This window comes from Adiantum capillus-veneris, chromosome 21, assembly GCF_014529385.1.
Source record: "Adiantum capillus-veneris isolate H3 chromosome 21, ASM1452938v2, whole genome shotgun sequence".
NCBI classification, from domain to species: Eukaryota; Viridiplantae; Streptophyta; class Polypodiopsida; order Polypodiales; family Pteridaceae; genus Adiantum; species Adiantum capillus-veneris.
The window spans coordinates 22154619-22173176 of NC_140951.1; the positions used below are offsets into that span (position 1 = coordinate 22154619).

General features: G+C 45.3%; 1 protein-coding gene across 8 annotated transcripts in view; it reads right to left on the minus strand.

Moving 5' to 3' along the window:
* Positions 1–18298, minus strand: part of LOC147430645 (ATP-dependent 6-phosphofructokinase 6-like) — a 75904-nt gene extending 57606 nt beyond the window's left edge. For 6 of the 8 annotated variants that reach the window (XM_086493240.1, XM_086493241.1, XM_086493239.1 and 3 more), the window contains exons 1-5: positions 17517–18290; positions 17137–17183; positions 17013–17052; positions 16704–16769; positions 16454–16591 (exon numbers count right to left, since the gene is read on the minus strand). In XM_086493240.1, the coding sequence (XP_086349366.1) occupies positions 16454–16591; positions 16704–16769; positions 17013–17052; positions 17137–17183; positions 17517–17795 (570 nt within the window). In that variant the 5' untranslated portion in view covers positions 17796–18290. Of the gene's footprint in view, positions 1–16453; positions 16592–16703; positions 16770–17012; positions 17053–17136; positions 17184–17516 lie in introns of all 8 variants that reach the window. The other 2 variants (XM_086493235.1, XM_086493238.1) reach the window with 2 other exon arrangements.
* Between the last annotated feature and the right edge of the window lie 260 nt (positions 18299–18558).

An 18558-nucleotide genomic window follows, 5' to 3' on the forward strand; every position in this document is an offset into this window, starting at 1 on the left:
AATGTGACAAGGGCATAATTGAAAAACCAAGTTGATCCTAGTAATCTTGAATCTGAAAACCCAGCTTTTCGATCCTTTTGTTGCACTCGAGAGAGGAACCATCAGCAAGTTCTACTTGATAAGCCGCACACTAGGTTGTGTTTGAAGGCAAAGTTTATTAACCAAGAATATGCTGACAAAATTGGTGGAACATCCACTATCCACAAGAATATTGATTGGATACTTGCCAACAAAGCCAAGAAGACTAAGGACCTGACTTGAAAGGTCCACTAGGACAGCAACATTATTTCGAGCATTTAGCATCAAGGCACTCACCAGCTTAGAAACTTTAACACAACGTGTTGCTTGCTTGCCTTTATTCGGAACAGGAGGTTGGCTATGGGCAAGTTCTGAAATTGTGGTCTCCATGTGGGATTCTGGTGAGGATTGGAAGGGTTTGGCTTCTTGCAGCACTCATACCACCTGTGCGGTCCATTGCAGATTGTGCATAATCCAAGACGGTTGGAGTGGGAGGTTGAAGGAGCCGATGAAGAGGCTTGCTGCCCACAAGAAGTATCCTACCGAAAGTCACGATGACCATTCCATGTGTGATTGGGATGATTTTGTCGGTGATTCTGAGTACTTCCAGAAGATGAGGCTTGGGAAGCGACTCCTTGTCCAGAAGATTGTGGTCGGAAGGAGTTTTGTTCAACAGAATATTTTCTCAAAGATTGAGATCCCGAGAAAGAACGTTGGTTTTGGCCACCTCGTCCTCTGTGATTACGCTCTCAAGAGCTGGCATAAGTGGAAGACCGGTCGCCACAAAGGGAATTTCTGTATGGGTGCCGATTATTGCCAAGATGCTCGACATAAGTGATTGCAGCATCCAGTGTGGCAAGGTCAAATTTGTAAACATCATCTCGCAGGGAATGCTCAAGCCCGTCAACAAAACTATGTAGTTTGTCGGAGGGGATGAGAGTCTCTACCTCAAGAGTCAGTTTTTGAAACTCCGACATATACGTGGCCAAGGAGTCAGTTTGGCTTAGGCGGTGGAGAGAAGACCGGGCGTGAAAATTCACGTTTGCAGGCTCAAAAGTCTTGCAAAAGACGCGCCGGAATTTTTCTTATATAGAGGTTATCTTGCCATCTTTAACCCGTCGGTGCCACCAAAGGAATGCAGTATCCTTTAGAAGGGAACTCGCCAAAGCAACCTTTTTACTTTCAATGAGATCTGTGATTCGTGAAATAAACATCCATCTTGAAAAGCCAATGGTCTAGCATGCACTTATCGCGGTGACCGTTGTATGGCTTGTGTAACTTTGCACCAATTTTCTTTTTTGTGCTGTGTTTATTATTTTAAAAAGATATTTTAATTCTGGATTATCTACCTCTAATTTCGACGGCTCGGGAACTGACTCTGCTGATGCAGAGGAAACCGAATGTGTAGCCGGCTCGGTCCTTGAAGAAAAGAATGCCTATAGGACATCCAAACGAGATGTCATTGATGCAAGACCGGTGGAAAGGGCCTGCTGGAGGACTGACATCTGTTCTCTGAGTTCGGTTGTCGGATCTTCGGGTGGAACAAGAGTGCTGCCTTCTTCTAACATTGTGATAGCTCAGAGGGAATATCTTGGAGAAGCTGGAGAGGTATGTAGGCCGTAATGAGAGGAATCTGCTACTAACGCGGCGTCAAACTCCTCCATGAACTCCGCTCCAAGATCGGAATCCTCTATATCTTTGACCTCGTCGACAAGAGGTGTGTCGTCTGGGGTCTTCGCACGCTGGCTGCCCTTTCATTAGCTGAATGCTTCGCTGAGGTCTTGCTGCTAGTTTGGGCCGAAAGATACCAGCAAAGCATTCAGCTAATGAAAGGGCAGCCAGCGTGCGAAGAGGTAGCAATCGAAAAAGCTTCAGCAGCACAAATGGGCAGCCAACGTTTCATGAAGGGGCACGGGAAGCGGCGAGTATGTGAACGTCAAGAGGTACCACCATGCGAGGGCCATGAGCACAAGCACGAAGGGGTGTAGTCAGACGAAGGGGTGTGGGCTTTTCGGGTACGCCGCACACACACACATAGTTCTTTTGTCTCTTATTTTATTGAATTGAAGTAAGAAAATCAAGTTACCTCGTGCTCGCATATGTGCTGTACCACCTTTCTTCTGCTTCCATGAAACTCCGGGAGAGGGGGGAGAGGGTAGCGGCGAGGGTGAGAGGCTCATATCCTTCGCGTCCCGGGAAAAAAAAATCTTTGATACCACTGTAAGGATTCTAATAAAATAATCCTTAATTAAGTACTTAAACTCATAATTAAGACTTAAGAAACTTGAACTTGACTCAAAGATAAGACTCAGAAGACTCTATGTTTGATTGATTGAAATCGTGATACAAGGGCTCCTTATATAGGAGACAAACAGGTACATATGAAAAGGTATGACCCTTCACGAAGAGACACATCCTTCAGGCGATTAGACATGTCTTTAGGCGAATAGACACATCCATTCGATGAAGAGCCGCGACATTGGTTGAAGGGGCATGATTAGTCATCAAAGGAGTGTGGTTGTTGATGAAGAGGCATGACTTTAGAGCGAAGGGTTGTGATCATTCGAGAACAGAAGTCCTCCTAGGTTAGTCACACTTCGTATCTGCATCTGTAATGAATCAAGAAGAGTGTATAATGTCATAACAAGTCACAATCGTGATAATAGGAGATAGCGGGCAATCCTGTTTCATCCCAATAGTGGAGTGAACCATATCGGAAACCCCCTTTGGAGTGCGTACATGTCCCACTACTAACCTGTATAGAGCCATGATCCCCTAAATCAACTCTGTGGTTACCCCCATCTCCTGCAGTTTGCGAATCAATCTAGCTTTAAAAATTGTATCAAAGGCTTTGCAAAAATCCACAAAGCAACAATAGAGACCTCTCCCATGTAATCTCCCCACCTCAGTAATGGCTTTGAGTGTGTCAGAATATGATAAACAGTAGAGAAACCTCTCCTGAAACCCGCCTGTCCTGTTGCCCGTATACCCTCTCTCTCTACCCATCTACTCAACTGTTGCTCAAGGATGGATGCATACAACCGTTCCAATGTGTGTCCAATCATGATAGTGTGGTAGTTCCTAGGCTCCATAGGATCCCCTAACTTGAAGATAGATACGATAGTAGACAAACTCCAAGTGTCAGGCAGGCCCTCGCACATAGCACGGTTGAACATCATTGCTAGAAGCTCTGCAAGCAGATCTCTGGCATGTATAAAATTGTAAGGTGCAGCAGAAGTGAATGTTGAACTATGCTCAAGATGAGTGCTCCGAACTACTTACAGAAGAGAGAGCCTTCCGTTCCTTTAGTGAGAGAGTGCAAGTGATCACAAACAAAGTGGATAAACACTATGAATGAAGGTGCTGAGACTGAGAGATAGAGAGAGAAGAATACGACACTAGAATGTTGTCAACCCTCCTTTGAAGGCCCCACTCTCTATGGCGAGAGCGGTCTACTATAGATTGCACAAATCTCTACAATGCAATGGACTTGCTGACGATGTCGACGACGATGATGACGACGACGAGACAGGCTGAAATCTGAAAACGCTAAGGGCTGAAATCTGCAAATCTTTATCTGCTGAATTCTGACTCTATGTCGGTGACGACGACACGCTGAAAACGCAGATACTGAAATCTGCGTTTTCCGGGCTGAATCTGCAAACTTCAGTGGATCTGACCGTGCGGCGAGGATTTGCTGCTGGAAGGTGAGATCTACGAGGTTTGGGACTTGCGGTGCGGAATCTAAGTGCTGAAAACTGAAAACGCCGATGCTTATGCTGGTTCTGTCGCGGAGAATCTGCAAAACACTATGTTGTTCTAATGATTCAAAAACGCTAGGGCTGATTCTGTTGTTTCTACTAACGCTAGGGCTGATATGTGATCTGTTGCAAAAATGCTATGGCTTCTACTGGGTCTTGATGTCGCCAGGTTTATCTGCAAATGCAAAACGCTGGCTGATCTTTAATGCTGAAAACGCTAGCTGTCTTGGTAGCTTGAAAACGCTAGGTCTTCAAGTTGTTCTTGCTGAGATGGTGCACTTTGACGGTGGTCTCCTACCTCTACTGCCAGAAAGTGCTAGCGCTAGGTTTTCTTATATACTTGCTGAGTCAAATTGCCCTACCCAGTTGCCCAACAAACGTCACTTAATAATAATAAGTGAAAAATGGCTAAAATAGGGAAAATAGGTTTTCTGCACTGTAAAAATGCTCTTGATGGGTTCTGACTGTAATCTGATGATCATGTTGTGTGCAACTAGAGGATATGCATCTACTCTAAGTGTCTGGACATGCACGGTCTGCGAACAAACTCACAAAAGTGCCAAAACACTTCCTAAGCTAATTGAACTGAACCCATGTCATGAAGTAGCTTGTGCATGTACACATAGGGTTAGATGTGCACGTGACAAAAATACTCCACTACTAGGCCATCGTGATCATATGCTCTCCTAGTCCTCATCCTGTTAATGGCATTCTTTACCATCTCGGCGGTAAAGAAAGCACATGTGTATGGGCATGGCTTTGGCAGATCCGAAAGAGGTGGCTGCCCTGAGATTGTGTAGAGGGATGATGCATACTAACCCCATACCTTTATAGAAGTGATGACTGGTGGTGGGAGAGAATGCTCATGGAAGAGTCGCCATGCCTCGCCTGAGTCTTGGCTCAAAAACAGCTGGCATAAATCCTGCTCTAATCGAGCTAGAAACGCCCTCTTCTTCCGTCGCACCAAACGCCAAGAAGCAATCCGTGACTGCTTGTGAGTGATGACTCCTAGAAGTACCTCCTCTGAAGTCAGGCTCTCGTCTCCCTGCACTCCTCATCATACCAGCTATTCTAGGGTATTGTCACGTGCGCACTTCACTTACGCCACGTGGACACGCTTTTGCCATAGTCTAGCATGAGTCTTAGCTTAGGACTGAGCCTGGCACCTTGTGAGCCTCTAGCAGGACGTGCATGTCCAGGCCAGTCACACTTGCATACCCTCTCTTGCACAAGAACAGTCATTTCATAATGCAGGCATTTTACAGCGCGAACCACCTCTTATAAGTCATTTTATTAAAAGTGACTTTTGGAATTCTTTTTGTAAGTTTGTTGGAAAAGCAGGTAGGGCAAATTGCTAAAGATCTATAAAAGAAACCAATTGGACACTCAATAGAGGCAGAAGAAGCAGGGACACAAGGAGGCAGGCACCCAGCAGTCAGGCAGCACCTCAACAAGAGCCCTGTCGTTTTCTCAAGAAGAAGAAGGCCCAGATCAGCCTGGCGTTTTCAGTTTTCAGCAGACAGCCCAACGTTTTCAGTTTTCAGACTTGACGATGCCATCGTCGACACCATCGTCGTCATCGACATCGTCATTGTCATCGCAGTCCCTATCTTGACGACGACACTTCGTCATTGTCATCGTCATCGCAGATCCCTATCTTGACGACGACACCTTCGTCATCGTCATCGCAGTCCCGGACTTGACGACACCATCATCGTCATTGTCACAGTCACCGTCGTCATCATCATCGGTCGACATAGACCAGCAGTACCCGTGGTCGACATCATCGTCTTCGACATAGACCCCGTCGTCAACATCACTGTCTTCGACACAAAACCGTCGTCGACATCACCGTCTTCGACACAGAACCGTCGTTGACTTCATCGTCATCGACAAAGACCCTTAGACCTCGTCGTCGACCTCCCCGTCTTCGACATAGAACCTGCAGTACCCGTCGTCGACATCATCGTCTTCGACATAGTCCCCTTCGGTACCTCAGTACCGCTTTATGTATCTCAGTACCCAGCATCAGTAGCATCAGCATCTCAACATTTAGTCATTGTAGCAGCATTGTGCAAGAATAAAGAAAGTACTTGCTCTGGCAACAGAGCAAGGGGACCCTTGAGGGTTGGGACCCGACATCCCTGTGCCGTCTCTTTCTTGTAACCTCTCTTTCTTTCAATTCAGTTCAGTTCTTTCAAGTGAAGTAAATTGTCCCTTGTGTTTGTTTGCGGAGTACTAGATCCGAGCAAAATCCTTATTCTCTTCTGCTGCACCTGACAGGTATGCTCCCAGAACATCGTCGCTGCCCGGGCTTAGTACGTGGGTATGCCCTTACTACTGCATCCTGCAGTGTCTCTACCAATATATAAGTGAGCTCCTCTAGAGGTCTCCCCAGCCCGGATCCTTTGTGCATAACCGTCTATATATACCATCTATGTAGATACGAGAGAGAGAGAGAGAGAGAGAGAGAGAGAGAGAATGTGTTATTGTGTGTGTGCACGCACGCGTGTACGTGTGCCATAGTTACACGGAATGGCCATTTTCAGGTCCCCGTTCCCCATTTCCATCCTAATTTTTCGTTCCGGATCCCCGTTCCGTGTTTCAGACGTGAGTATCCGAAACAGGGAATGGCATTTCATGCATTCCTGTTAGGAAGAAGATAAAGCCAGAACACATGGTCAAGATATTCATGAGCAATATCTTTAAATATCACGGGACGCCTCAGTCAATTGTCAGTGACAGGGATCCACGTATGACGAGTCTTTTCAATATGGGAACTACGCTAAAATTCTCTTTGTCACAAACTGCTAACGTGTCAAAGCCTAAAGAATGGAGCCAACTTACAGATGCTAGCCAAGGGGCCTAAACCCTAAGAAGAACAAGTAACAGAAGAAGTCCTACCAACTTATGGGGACCCCGTCCGATGGGGCCTCAAGTGACATAAAGGAAATAAAGCAAGACCCACACACACACACAAGAAATTGCGTAGTTGCTGATAACGTGGCAGATTTCCAAAAGTTACACTGGTTGATGACATGGCAAGCTGTACGGATTTCCGCGTTTTGTGCTGGTTGATGACGTGGCAAGCTGTACAGATTTCCGTAAATTACGCTGGCAGCTTTTTAGCATTGCTTTTTTGGACCAAAAGCTTTTGAGTTTGAAGGCTTTTCATGTAAATTGCTTTTCAGGCCAAGGGCCTTTGAATATGAGGTTAGGGCTCATTCTTTGGCATGCTTCCTGGAGAAGATGCAAAGTTTGGAGTACCGGCTTGTACTGTGTTGATGGAATATAAACAAATACCGAAAGGGACGCCAAGGTTTGGGGCCAATACTCTCTGGGGTGAAATTCCGCCGCTCCGTGTCGCGTGTCCTCTCTCTTTCAGTTCAGTTGTTATAAAAGTGCTAAAAGTCTGTTCAGTTTGTTCTTTTCTATTGGCACGTGGTGCCCATCTTGTGACAGTGGTATCATAGCATCAGGCGTGTGCTTTTCTGAAAGCATAACGGTCCTACAAAAGAGCAAACAAAGCTATTAAAATTTTATTTGAGGTACCTCTGAGCCCAGACTTAATAGCCACTCCCACCCTTACTTCATCGCGCATCGGGCGAGCTCCCGTCTTCATCATTGTGTCTTACAGGGCATAAGCCATAAAGAACCCAAGACTTGGAATTCATGGATTCAACAGAATATCTACAGTTTCTGCTCAACGAGCTTCACGACATTCTTTCGCGGCATCCTCAGCAGAATCTTCCGATGCTGCAAAGTTTTCAACAATTTTTGAACTACATGTTACCCCCTCTGATGCCCCAGGTGGTACCTCTTCCTCCGGCATCAGAAAGTACAAGAGCTTCCAACCGGCAACCTTCTCAGCCGTCTGTTTCGATCGGGGGAATTTTCAGGAATATGGTGTAGCCATCTGACCCTGATCCAGTGCAACCGGCTTTGCCGCCGCCATTGCCCCGTCTCCACCACCGCCAAGCTACAATGGTTGGAGCCCATATGGATACCCTTATTATCCATACTCGGGATATGCGCCTAACCAACCCAAAGATTTCAAAGATGGCGGCACAACAGTCAAATTTTTCACTTTTTCCGGGGTGAAAGATTGCAAGAAAGCATTACAGTTCCTACAGCAATTCGACAACATCTATGCTTTAGGGAACTATACAGAAGAATCCAAGGCTGCGTGGCAGGCTGTACGGATTTCCGTAAATTACGCTGGCAGCTTTTTGGCATTGCTTTTTGGACTAGAAGCTTTTGAGTTTGAAGGCTTTTCATGTAAACTACTTTTCACACCAAGGGCCTTTAAATATGAGGTTAGGGCTCAGTCTCTGGCATGCTTCCTGGAGAAGGTGCAGAATCTTGAGTACCGGCTTGTACTGTGTTGATGCAACATAAAGAAATACCGAAAGGGGCGCCAAGGTTTGGGGCCAATACTCTCAGGGGTGGAATTCCGCCACTCCGTGTCGCGTGTCCTCTCTCTCTTTCAGTTCAGTTGTTATTAAAGTGCTAAAAGTTTGTTCAGTCTGCTCTTTTCTATTGGCACATGGTGCTCGCTCGTCTTGTGACACTCTTCTTCGTTTCATCCGCAAACTAATGGACAATCAGAAGAGGCAAATTCTATTGTCCTGGGTCTGCTCAAATGTTATGTGTCAGAGCACAAGGCAACTTGGAAACACCATCTCCCCTTGGTTGAATATGCTTACAATAACACTGTGCATACGTCAACAGGTAAAGCACCATTTGAGATAGTGGAAGGAGGGAACAGAGTCCCGCCCATTTGGCAGACTAAGGACAAGATATTTGAGGCAGACAAGTATGTGCAAGATATGGATGAAATATACAGGAAGATAAAGCTTGCTCTTGAGAAGACTCGGGCTAAGCAAAAGAAAGTTGTTGATCGTCACCATCGCCAACTTGTATTTTTACTTGGTGATTGGGTGACTTTGCACTTTAAAAAGGCAAGGTTAAGGAAAAGGAAAGGCAAGGAACGTTTGTTTCCTAAGCTCGGTATGCGATATTATGGTCCTTTTTAGATTTCAAAAAAGATCAGTGATGTAGTTTACAGGTTAAAGCTACCAGAAGGCTTTTCATGTCAACCTTCTAAGACCTTTTGTTGGTCATGTGCTAGAGAATATGCTTGATGAGGAACAACCCGAAGTGGAAGAATTGGATGAGATTCTTGTTCCTGAAGAGATATTGGCACATAAAGAAAGAAAGGTTAGAGGAAAGGTTGCAAGACGCTATTTGGTGAAGTTCAAGAACTGTCAATCGTTGGATGCTGCCAAATGGATGGAAGAGTCTGAATTGGTTAATTCACCTTAGCTACTACAATTGTATCTTGAAGCCTTTCAGATGGAACCCACAGAAACTTGATGTAGCCTTTTTGGAGCAAGGCAAGAGCATGGTTCATGATGCTCAAGAGAGTAGTTAAGCAATTGTATCTACTCTTCCCATACAGAATTTAGCTAGAGAAGTTTGTCGTTGAGAGTACACTACAAGACTTCTATGCTTGATATATGTGTGGTAGCCACGTTACTGGGATTGTTTAATCGTCCAACGCTACATTTCCGGAAGCATGTATATCTTGGATTCCCATCATAGAATATATGTGATATCAAGAGATATCCGCATGTATTATTGGCATGCAAGCGAGGTCGCTTGCAGTATTTCAAGGGTGGGGTGTGTCACCACCAAGTGTATTTTTTTTGTTGCCTTCTCTAAATATATATTACATATTTTTCTTTATTTTATTTTTACGGTTTTTCTCGGAACTCTTAAAAAGGTGCAAGTGGACATTGCATGGCCAGTGTGAAACGGCTACTGCCGAACACATCGGAGTCTAGGGGTCAGTCTGGGACTAGTCGGGCCAATTAGCACTGAATTCTGATGAGTATGGAAGCTTGTGGGCGCCAAATGAAGTCTGGGCCACTCAGAAAGTCACAACTTTATAAGTGAGTGGAAAGTAGGGAATTAACTCAAAGGGACAAACTGGACACTTGGCAGAAGGAGAGCCATCTGCAGGACACCTCAACAAGAGGGGACGCCCATTTTGAGGTTGGGGCTGATTTTTGGTTTATTAAGTGACCTACACTGTGTGTGAGTAGTGGGTGCAGGTTGACAGCTTTAATGGAAAGCTTGCCTTCTCCTCTGTCTCATGTAGCACGATGATTTGCTCTCATGCATCTCTCTCTCCCCTTTGGCACATATGGTAATGCCCCACTAGTTGGGCTACTCAAATGAATATGTACAGTTCTGGGGGTTTATGCGCGTTTGCCAAGGCAAGAGCCTTCTGAACAGGAACCGGATTAGCTAACTGCTAATCCCCCACAAGTACGCACAGTTCCATCGTGGAAGATTGCTAGTTTGAAGAGTTTTCTCGTGTGAAAACTCGTCCAATTCACAGGGGAACTATCCCATTGCGTGCGGGAGCCCTTGGAACTCACGGAGGTGTGTTCGCTCCGCTAAAAACGATCCGAAACAGAGAATTACAGCCTGCTGTGTTTTTCTGCAGGTTTAGGGTTTCGCTCCTAAACTGCAAGGGAACACAAGGGGAGCTCCGTGAGAGCCTCCGGATGCGTGTACGGGATTTTGGGCCACCGACAGCAGAAAAACAGAGAGCTACAACACGCTGAAATTCTATTACAGCTCATCAGAAAGCTCCCAAATTGCGAGGAAATCCGTCCTAGACAGGTGTTTTTGACCTACAGGGGTTTTTGCGCCGTTGTGCTGCCAAAATCAGGTCAGAAACCTGCATTTTCAGCCCTCGCCAGGTTTGAACAGCTTTGTGAGAGTTTGGTCTAAGTGTACGGATCGTCAACTGTTAATTGAATAAAGAAATACTGAAAGGGGCGCCAACTTTTGGGGCCTACAAGGTGTCGGTCTCGTGTGTGCAGTGACATTCTAGTCGTTGGACGCAACTATGTTCTCTTTTCTTCACAGTGCTCTGTGTAAAGTTGTCACAAGACGGGCACCACGTGCCAACAGAAAAGAACAGATTGAACAAACTTTTAGCACTTCAATAACAATTGAACTGAGAGAGAGAGAGAGAGAGAGAGAGAGACGACACGCGACACGGAGTGGCGGAATTCCACCCTAGAGAGTATTGGCCCCAAACCTTGGCGCCCCTTTCGCTATTTCTTTATATTGCATCAACACTGTACAAGCCGGTACTCCAAATTCTGCACCTTCTCTAGGAAGCATGCCAGAGAATGAGCCCTTAGCACATATTTAAAGGCCCTTGGCCTATAAAAAGCAATTTACATGAAAAGCCTTCAAACTCGAAAGCTTCTGGTCCAAAAGCAATGCCAAAAGCTGCCAGTGTAAATCACGAAAATCCGTACAACTTCCAACGCAAAACGTGGAAATTTGTATAGTCTGCCACGTCATCATGTCAACGCAATTTTCGGATTTTCCGTAAGCTGCCACGTCATCAACTGCGCAAGTCTTTGTGCGGATCCTGCTTTCTTTTAATGCCTTTTATGTCGTTGAGGCCCCATCGGACGGGGTCCGCATAAGTTGGTAGGACTTCTTCTTCTGTTACTCATTCTTCTTAGGGTTTAGGCCCCTCGGCCGGCATCTGTAAGTTGGCTCCATTCTTCAAGGCTTTGACACCTCAGCAACTTGTGACATCCCCCCTTCTTGAAAGAAAGTAATCGTCCGCGATTACAGCATATCTGCAAAACAAGTCAGGGTCATTCCGAGCGACATTCCGAGGGACAATCACTTTGCTTTTTTTGTTAAGGAGTTCCTCTCGGCTCTTTTGATCAAGGAGTTGGCTTCTCCTTTCGTCCAGATCAGAGCTCTTGATATTCCGGCGAAGTAAAATTAGTCATCACACCCAAACCGCACTAATCTTCCACGGGTGTCTTGATGCACTAAAATTACATACCCAGGCAATCTCATCCAATTATGAATATTCAGTGGTTGGCACATCACAATGCAACACAAATGCTCACATATGCATGTTACAAGACATAGAAACATAAAGTCGCAGATGAACACTCCTCCCACATAACCTAACAAGGTCCAAGCCGAGAGATATTCAAGCGCTCCCTCATCACTCCTCCCGCATAACCTAAAAAGGTCCGAGCCGGGAGATATAGAGGCCTTTTACAACCAAATGCCCCCCAGATTGCAGCCTGCGTCGTTTGGAGGTGTTGAAAGTAATCACTGCTCAGACTTCTTAATACTCCTCCTGCATAACCATCCAGGTCCGGGCCGGGAGTCACAACAATAATTATTTTACAAGCATACAACCAAACGCTCCCCAAGCATCGGCCTGTGTCGTTCGGAGGTTTTCTAGCATACAACGAAACACTCCCCACGCATCAGCCTGCGTCGTTCCGAGATTCAACCAATACCAAAACAGTATTTCACACTTCTCCACCCGAGAGTAAAATCACCAATCAATGAAACCAGTATTAAAACCAGAGTCAAACATTCCAAATCGGCACCAAAACACGTTCAAAACAGATACCATCCATTTCAAACAAATACCAACAGGATCACCAAACAAGTTCTCAGACAGATTTCAAACTTAAAAAGCAATCTCGACATCAATTGAGCTCAAAAAGTCGCTTGACTTTCCATCCTGAAACTTGCACCAAAAATTAGGGTTCGATTCATTCCATAAGCTCGTAGCCGAGCACACATTAAGAAGAGAATGGGGTCTAGAAGGGCCTCTTTATTTGGCAGCTTAAGGAAGTCAAAGCTTTAGTATTAAAAAGGTCATCAAAGGATAGCTTTTGAATTCTGTAACTATGTCAGACTTTGTAAATAATTAATGTATTTACGAAAAAAAAAATTATCTAATTAGTTGTGTGCATATCAGAATAGATCTAGCAGTTCTGGGGCCTCAGGTGTGCCCATGTTTGGGCCAGAGCACCTCGGGGAGACCCTAGCAGAAAAATACCCTGAAGCCCTAGTGATTGGGAAATCGGACCTTCAATGAAGGGATAGATAGTAGCCTAAGATTTCAGGCTCAAAAAATTACGCGCGCTAGTGCAAGCACAGGAATGAGATAGGGTCCTTAGAACAACAGTAACCCTAATGGGATAAGTCAATTAAATTATTTTAAATTGTCTATGTTGGACCAAATGGCTGGACAAGTGCGAACAGGTAATGCCCGAGCAATGCTGGTACGGCATTGCGCTGGGAAGCAGCTAACATTTTCATTGGTTGCATCTATGTGTGCAGGTGTGCACTTGATTACACATTTCAATAATTAGCATAGGACTTTTAAAGTCAAAAGTTAAATGGTTTTTTAATTATTAAGTGTGTCACTTGGCGCACTTACCCATGCAATCTCTCTCTCTCTCTCTCTCTCTCTCTCTCTCTCTCTCTCTCTCTCTCTCTCTCTCTCTCTCTCTCTCTCTCTCTCTCTCTCTCTCCGGCGTTTAGTGCGATGGAAGAAGCGGGCCTTTTTAGCCCAGATGGAACGTGATTTGTATCAGCTCTTTTTGAGCCGAGATTCAGGTGAGGCCTGGCGTCTCTTCCATGAGCACTCACCTCCTCCAGTGATTACCTCTCCCGAGATTTGGGGTCAAAATGCAACATCATTATATACAGTACCTGGGCAACCACCATTATGCAGCATCATTATATACAGTACCTGGGCAACCACCATTACCAGACCCTCTAGAGCCATGTCCAGCCACTAGTACCTTCTTTACCACTGAGATGGTGAAGAACGCCATTGACAGGATGAGGACTAGGAGAGCATATGATCATGATGGTTTGGTGGCAGAGCACTTGATACATGCTAGAGATTTACTGTCAGAGGTTCTTGCGCGGTTGTTTAACCGTGTCATGTGTGAGGGACTACCCGAGTCCTAGAGATTATCTACTATTGTACCTCTTTTCAAGGCAGGGGACCCCACGGTACCAAGGAAGTACCGTACTATTATGATAGGGCACACATTGGCACGGCTATATGCATCCATTCTTGAACAGCAACTGAGTAAATGGGCAGAAAATGAGGGCATACGAGAAGCAGGGCAAGCTGGATTCAGGAGGGGTTTCTCCACTTTGGACCATATTCTTACACTCAGAGCCATTATTGAGGAGGGTCGGGCACATGGGAGACGAATGTATTGTTGCTTTGTGGACTTCCGCAAGGCATTTGACACAGTGCCGAGGGCCAGATTGATGCACAGGCTACTGAAGTTGGGAGTACCCACAGAAATCATATGGGGGATCATGGCTTTATACGGCTCAGTGACTGGCCAGGTCCGCACTCCTGAGGGGATTCCTGACATTGTTCATTCCACTATTGGAGTGAAACAGGGGTGTCCTTTGTCCCCTACACTTTTTGGTATGTATGTAGATGAGGTCTCTGACTACATAAACAAAGAGGGTGATAGAGGCGCTCAGCTGGCAGGGACATGGATCCCTTTATTATTATATGCTGATGATATTGTGTTAATGTCAGAGTCGCCAAAGGGCATGCAAAGACATTTGGATGCATTGCACAACTTTGCAGAGAATAGTGGACTGTCTGGACTCTGTGAACCTTGGTAAAACCAAGGTTATGGTGTTTAACACCACACCACAATGGGTCAAGAGATCGGCACCTACACTCGTATATGACCAGGACACTGTGGAGTACACAGATGAATATACATATCTGGGGGTGGTATTCACGGGACCGAGGTTTACCCTGAGGAGAGCAGCAGAGACTAGACTATCCAGAGCCTATGCGGCATTAGGAGGGCTAGAGAGGATGTGTTCACAGGTTCAGTTTCAAGAACCACGAACAAAACTATGGCTCTTTGATACTTTGGTTGCTTCAGCTATGCTTTATGGGGTCCAAGTTTGGGGACCATCTGTGAATCATGACAGTTGGAGGAACATGGAGAGACCCTTGGTATTTATGATATCCCGGATGATTAGAGCCAAGGCCTCTGTACCACATGCGATTATTTGAGCGGAGGTAGCCGCCCCTCCTATAGAGATTGAGGCTCTTACCAGATCAGTGTCCTTTATGCACAGTCTATGGGATACACATAGAGGTAGATATACTAGACTGGCTCTTGAGTCCTCTAGACAGTTAGCGATGCAGGGAGATGCATCATGTTGGTATGCACAGATGACCTCATGGTTTCAGAGGCATGGTCTCAGCATGGATAGATTGCCTCCCTTTCAATATTCCCTGGATGCACCCTCCAGGCCAGTCACATGGACGGAGATCACTGTGACTGGCACGGAGATCACTAGACTCATTCGTCAGGATCTTATACAGTTGGACACAAGGAGGACATGGGTAGAGCTGATACAAGAGTTGGGCACGAAGATGGCTTTCTACAAAGAGCACCTTCTCCAACTTTCAGGGGATGGGTTTGTGACTCGTCCAAACTACATGGACACTCATTTATCTCATGGTCTGCGATGTGCTATTGGTCAGATTCGCACATCCTCACACCAACTAGAGATTGAGACGGGTAGATTCAGAGGGATACCACCAGAGTCTAGGATATGTCAACTATGCGGCAGAGAGCCAGAGACAGAGCTACACTACATATGCCACTGCACTGTGTATTATGAGATACGAGGGCGCTTCCATTGCTTATTCAAGGAGGGTTTTGGACCCCTAGATAGAGTCATGAGGTATCAGGACCAAAGATGCCTTGGCTTATATCTACTTGAGCTACACCAACATAGAGACAGTCTGTTGGGGAGACATGGAGTACGACAGTCGCAGAGACATATCACAGATTTCTTTGGATCGAGGGAGCCAAGAGACCAACCACCAGCACAGGGTTGTACCCGCATTCATACCAGAGGCACCCTCATTGACAGGGTGATTGAGCTCGGGAGATTGAGACGACCACGACCGAGACACAGGAGCACACTACATCGACGGAGACTCCAGCAGAGGATCAGAGGCATTCTAGCACGACACCCAGATTGTCATTGAGGGCCTATTCTACATTTTCACATTTCACATTTCACACTTCATTTCAGTTTTCATTTTTACTTTCAGTACTTTTTGTACTTGTACTTCAGACATTGTATTAGATTCACCACTTTGTATCTGATGGTCTCATAGGTCATTTTGGCCTTTTGAAGACGTTAATATATCATTTCATTTCTCTCTCTCTCTCTCTCTCTCTCTCTCTCTCTCTCTCTCTCTCTCTCTCTCTCTCTCTCTCTCTCTCTCTCTCTCTCTCTCTCTCTCTCTTTCTTTTCATGCTAGCGCCCCCTCTTCTAGCTGGCTATATGAGAGCAACCCCTCCCCGTCTTGCCAGGTTGGCAGTGCACTACCCCCCCTAAGTTGAACGTCCGCTACGCAGTGAAGCTCTCCATTGAAGCTTGAGAGCTGTGTGTGTGTGTGTGTGTGTGTGTGTGTGTGTGAGAGAGAGAGAGAGAGAGAGAGAGAATCTGAAAAGGCCAGAATTTTACAATACATAGCAGGATTGGAGCCGGTCACAAAGTACTATGCTACAAGTTTAAGCATTGCTAAGTGCTTATGTGTTCTTAGCATTGTAAATCGTTTTCTTCCCAATTCTACACTTCTACAATGACCCATTTTTCTGTCATCGTCGTCTCCATTTTGCCCTATGTACTTCAATGTTGCAAAATTGCATCCCCTCTACTGACTATCTTCATGCACAGAGGTTAAATGCATCATTCCATTTTGAGTAAAATGAGAATCTGTGTGTGCAAATACTTACTTCCATGCCAATGATGTTCTCGACTCCAAACTGATTCCAAAGACCACAGACTATTTCTCGAATGACAGTGTTCAGGCCTGGACACAAACCTCCACAAGTGACAATGCAAGCATGGACCTCCTCAGGTTTGAAGTAGACCTGCACAAAAAACCAGGAATATAGAACAAAGACCTTGGCAAAATAGACAAAATGGCATAAATATGGTACAATCAAGTGAGCATGATATTGTTTCCACGAGACTTTTACGAACCTTCTCGCTGGGACCAGCACGCCTAAAATACATTCCATCACCAACTGAAGAAAATTTCTCGACGACCTGCGGAAAGCAGTGTCGACATACAAATAATTAAACTTTGACAGAAAACGCATTCATGCATATAACTTCCACCAAGACATGATGGTGGAAGGAGGGACGCTTTTTAAGTAAAACCTTTCAACAGATTGCATTTATCACCACTAACTGGTTGTCTTCGAAAAAGTGGCACAATGTAAAAAACAGACAGAATGAGCATGAATCTTTCATTTATCTAATGTATATAGCTAAATGGGTTCTACTTACATTTCTTGCAACCACCTCACCTGGGTCTACAAAGTACTGTCTGCAAGATGTCCAATGGCATTGCTAATTAGAGAGGAACTTTTGCAATAACTTAGGAATGCATTTAGTCCTACCAGATCCTTACTTCATTGCTGAATACGCCGAATTGTATTGAAGAGGGCTTGGATAAGCCTGCAATAAATGCTAATCATGATGAGTAACCAACCCTCATGATACTAACTATCAGTGTGAGTCAAACCTCTCAAAAATCTTGAAGGTACATGAATGTTTTGGTGATAAAGGACCAACATTCTGTAGCTCTTGCAGGTACGTAGGAAAGTTTTGGTGATCAAGAACCAACATTTGTAGCATCTTTCAATGACCGTAATAGAAACTGTTGCGTTCAAAATGTTGAGATTACCCATGCTCAACATTAGACATACTGATAATGCCAAAGAAGTCATACATCGCATGTGTGGGTTAAAAGAAGCACGTGAATTAGAGGCAAGTGTCAGAGATGATTACCTTCAAGTCGGGAAGCCAATCAGTGAGGTGAGGCACATCATCAAGCATGGTTCCACCAAATAGAGGTTGGTTGTGTGCTTCCATTACTAATTTGGAAGCTTTGTGCTTCGGACATTGGAAAGTGCTTTTATGACTAAAATGCAGCCCCGTCTTCTTCAAGGTGCAAACAGATTTCCATCTTTCAATGCCCCTAGGAGGAACTATGGCCCCTGTGGATGAGCAACAATGTCTTTCAACATTATCCATACTCACTGAAGTTGGAAAACGCAGGGACTCCATGGTAAAACCAAGAAACTGGCAAGGAGAAAGAAGCTCGGCTAATCTTCCTTCAAGGCAGTTTGCTTCATAGGTGTTATGGATGATATTGATGGATTTCCTACACAGTCAATCTCAATGGGGATATATAGGCCCTTGAAAATGAGAGCACGTATTCAAAGCACGAACTGCTTATGTCTCTGCAATCTCTTCGCGTCGAGTTGATTGATCAATAATGCCGCAAGATAATTTCTGAAGTGGGTTGTGACGGGAAACCATGTCAAGCTTCATTGGCGCACTGCAGACTTAGCGAGGCTTATCTGACGAAAGATGGGCGATGGGTGTACGTGTTGATTGAGTTCTGCGTTCGCAGGTGAAGGGTAACGGCGTCACGTGGGCTTGAAACTATCGAAGTTTTTCCTTCTTAAACTACTGCGTGATGAAGATGATACCTGCACCCGGGGGTTTCAGCGCGCGGGAAGAAAGCCAATGACGCTGCATTGATTCGCCGGCCCTCGAAATTCCTTTCGAAACAACCACAGAATCTTTTTGATCCCCACTTTTTAACGATTTTTTTAAAATCGTGCAGTTATGTTACTAGCAGGGGTACCCCCCTGGCCTATATTTCACACGGGCATGGGAGGGGATGGGATCTACGGTGGGATGATTGAGGACCGTAGATCCCGGGCTTCCGTGGACAATGTAAACTCGGCAAAAATGTAAACTCGGGTACCCGAGTTTACTTCGCCCCTCCCCCCCCTGTCCCCCAGGATTATACCCGAGTTTA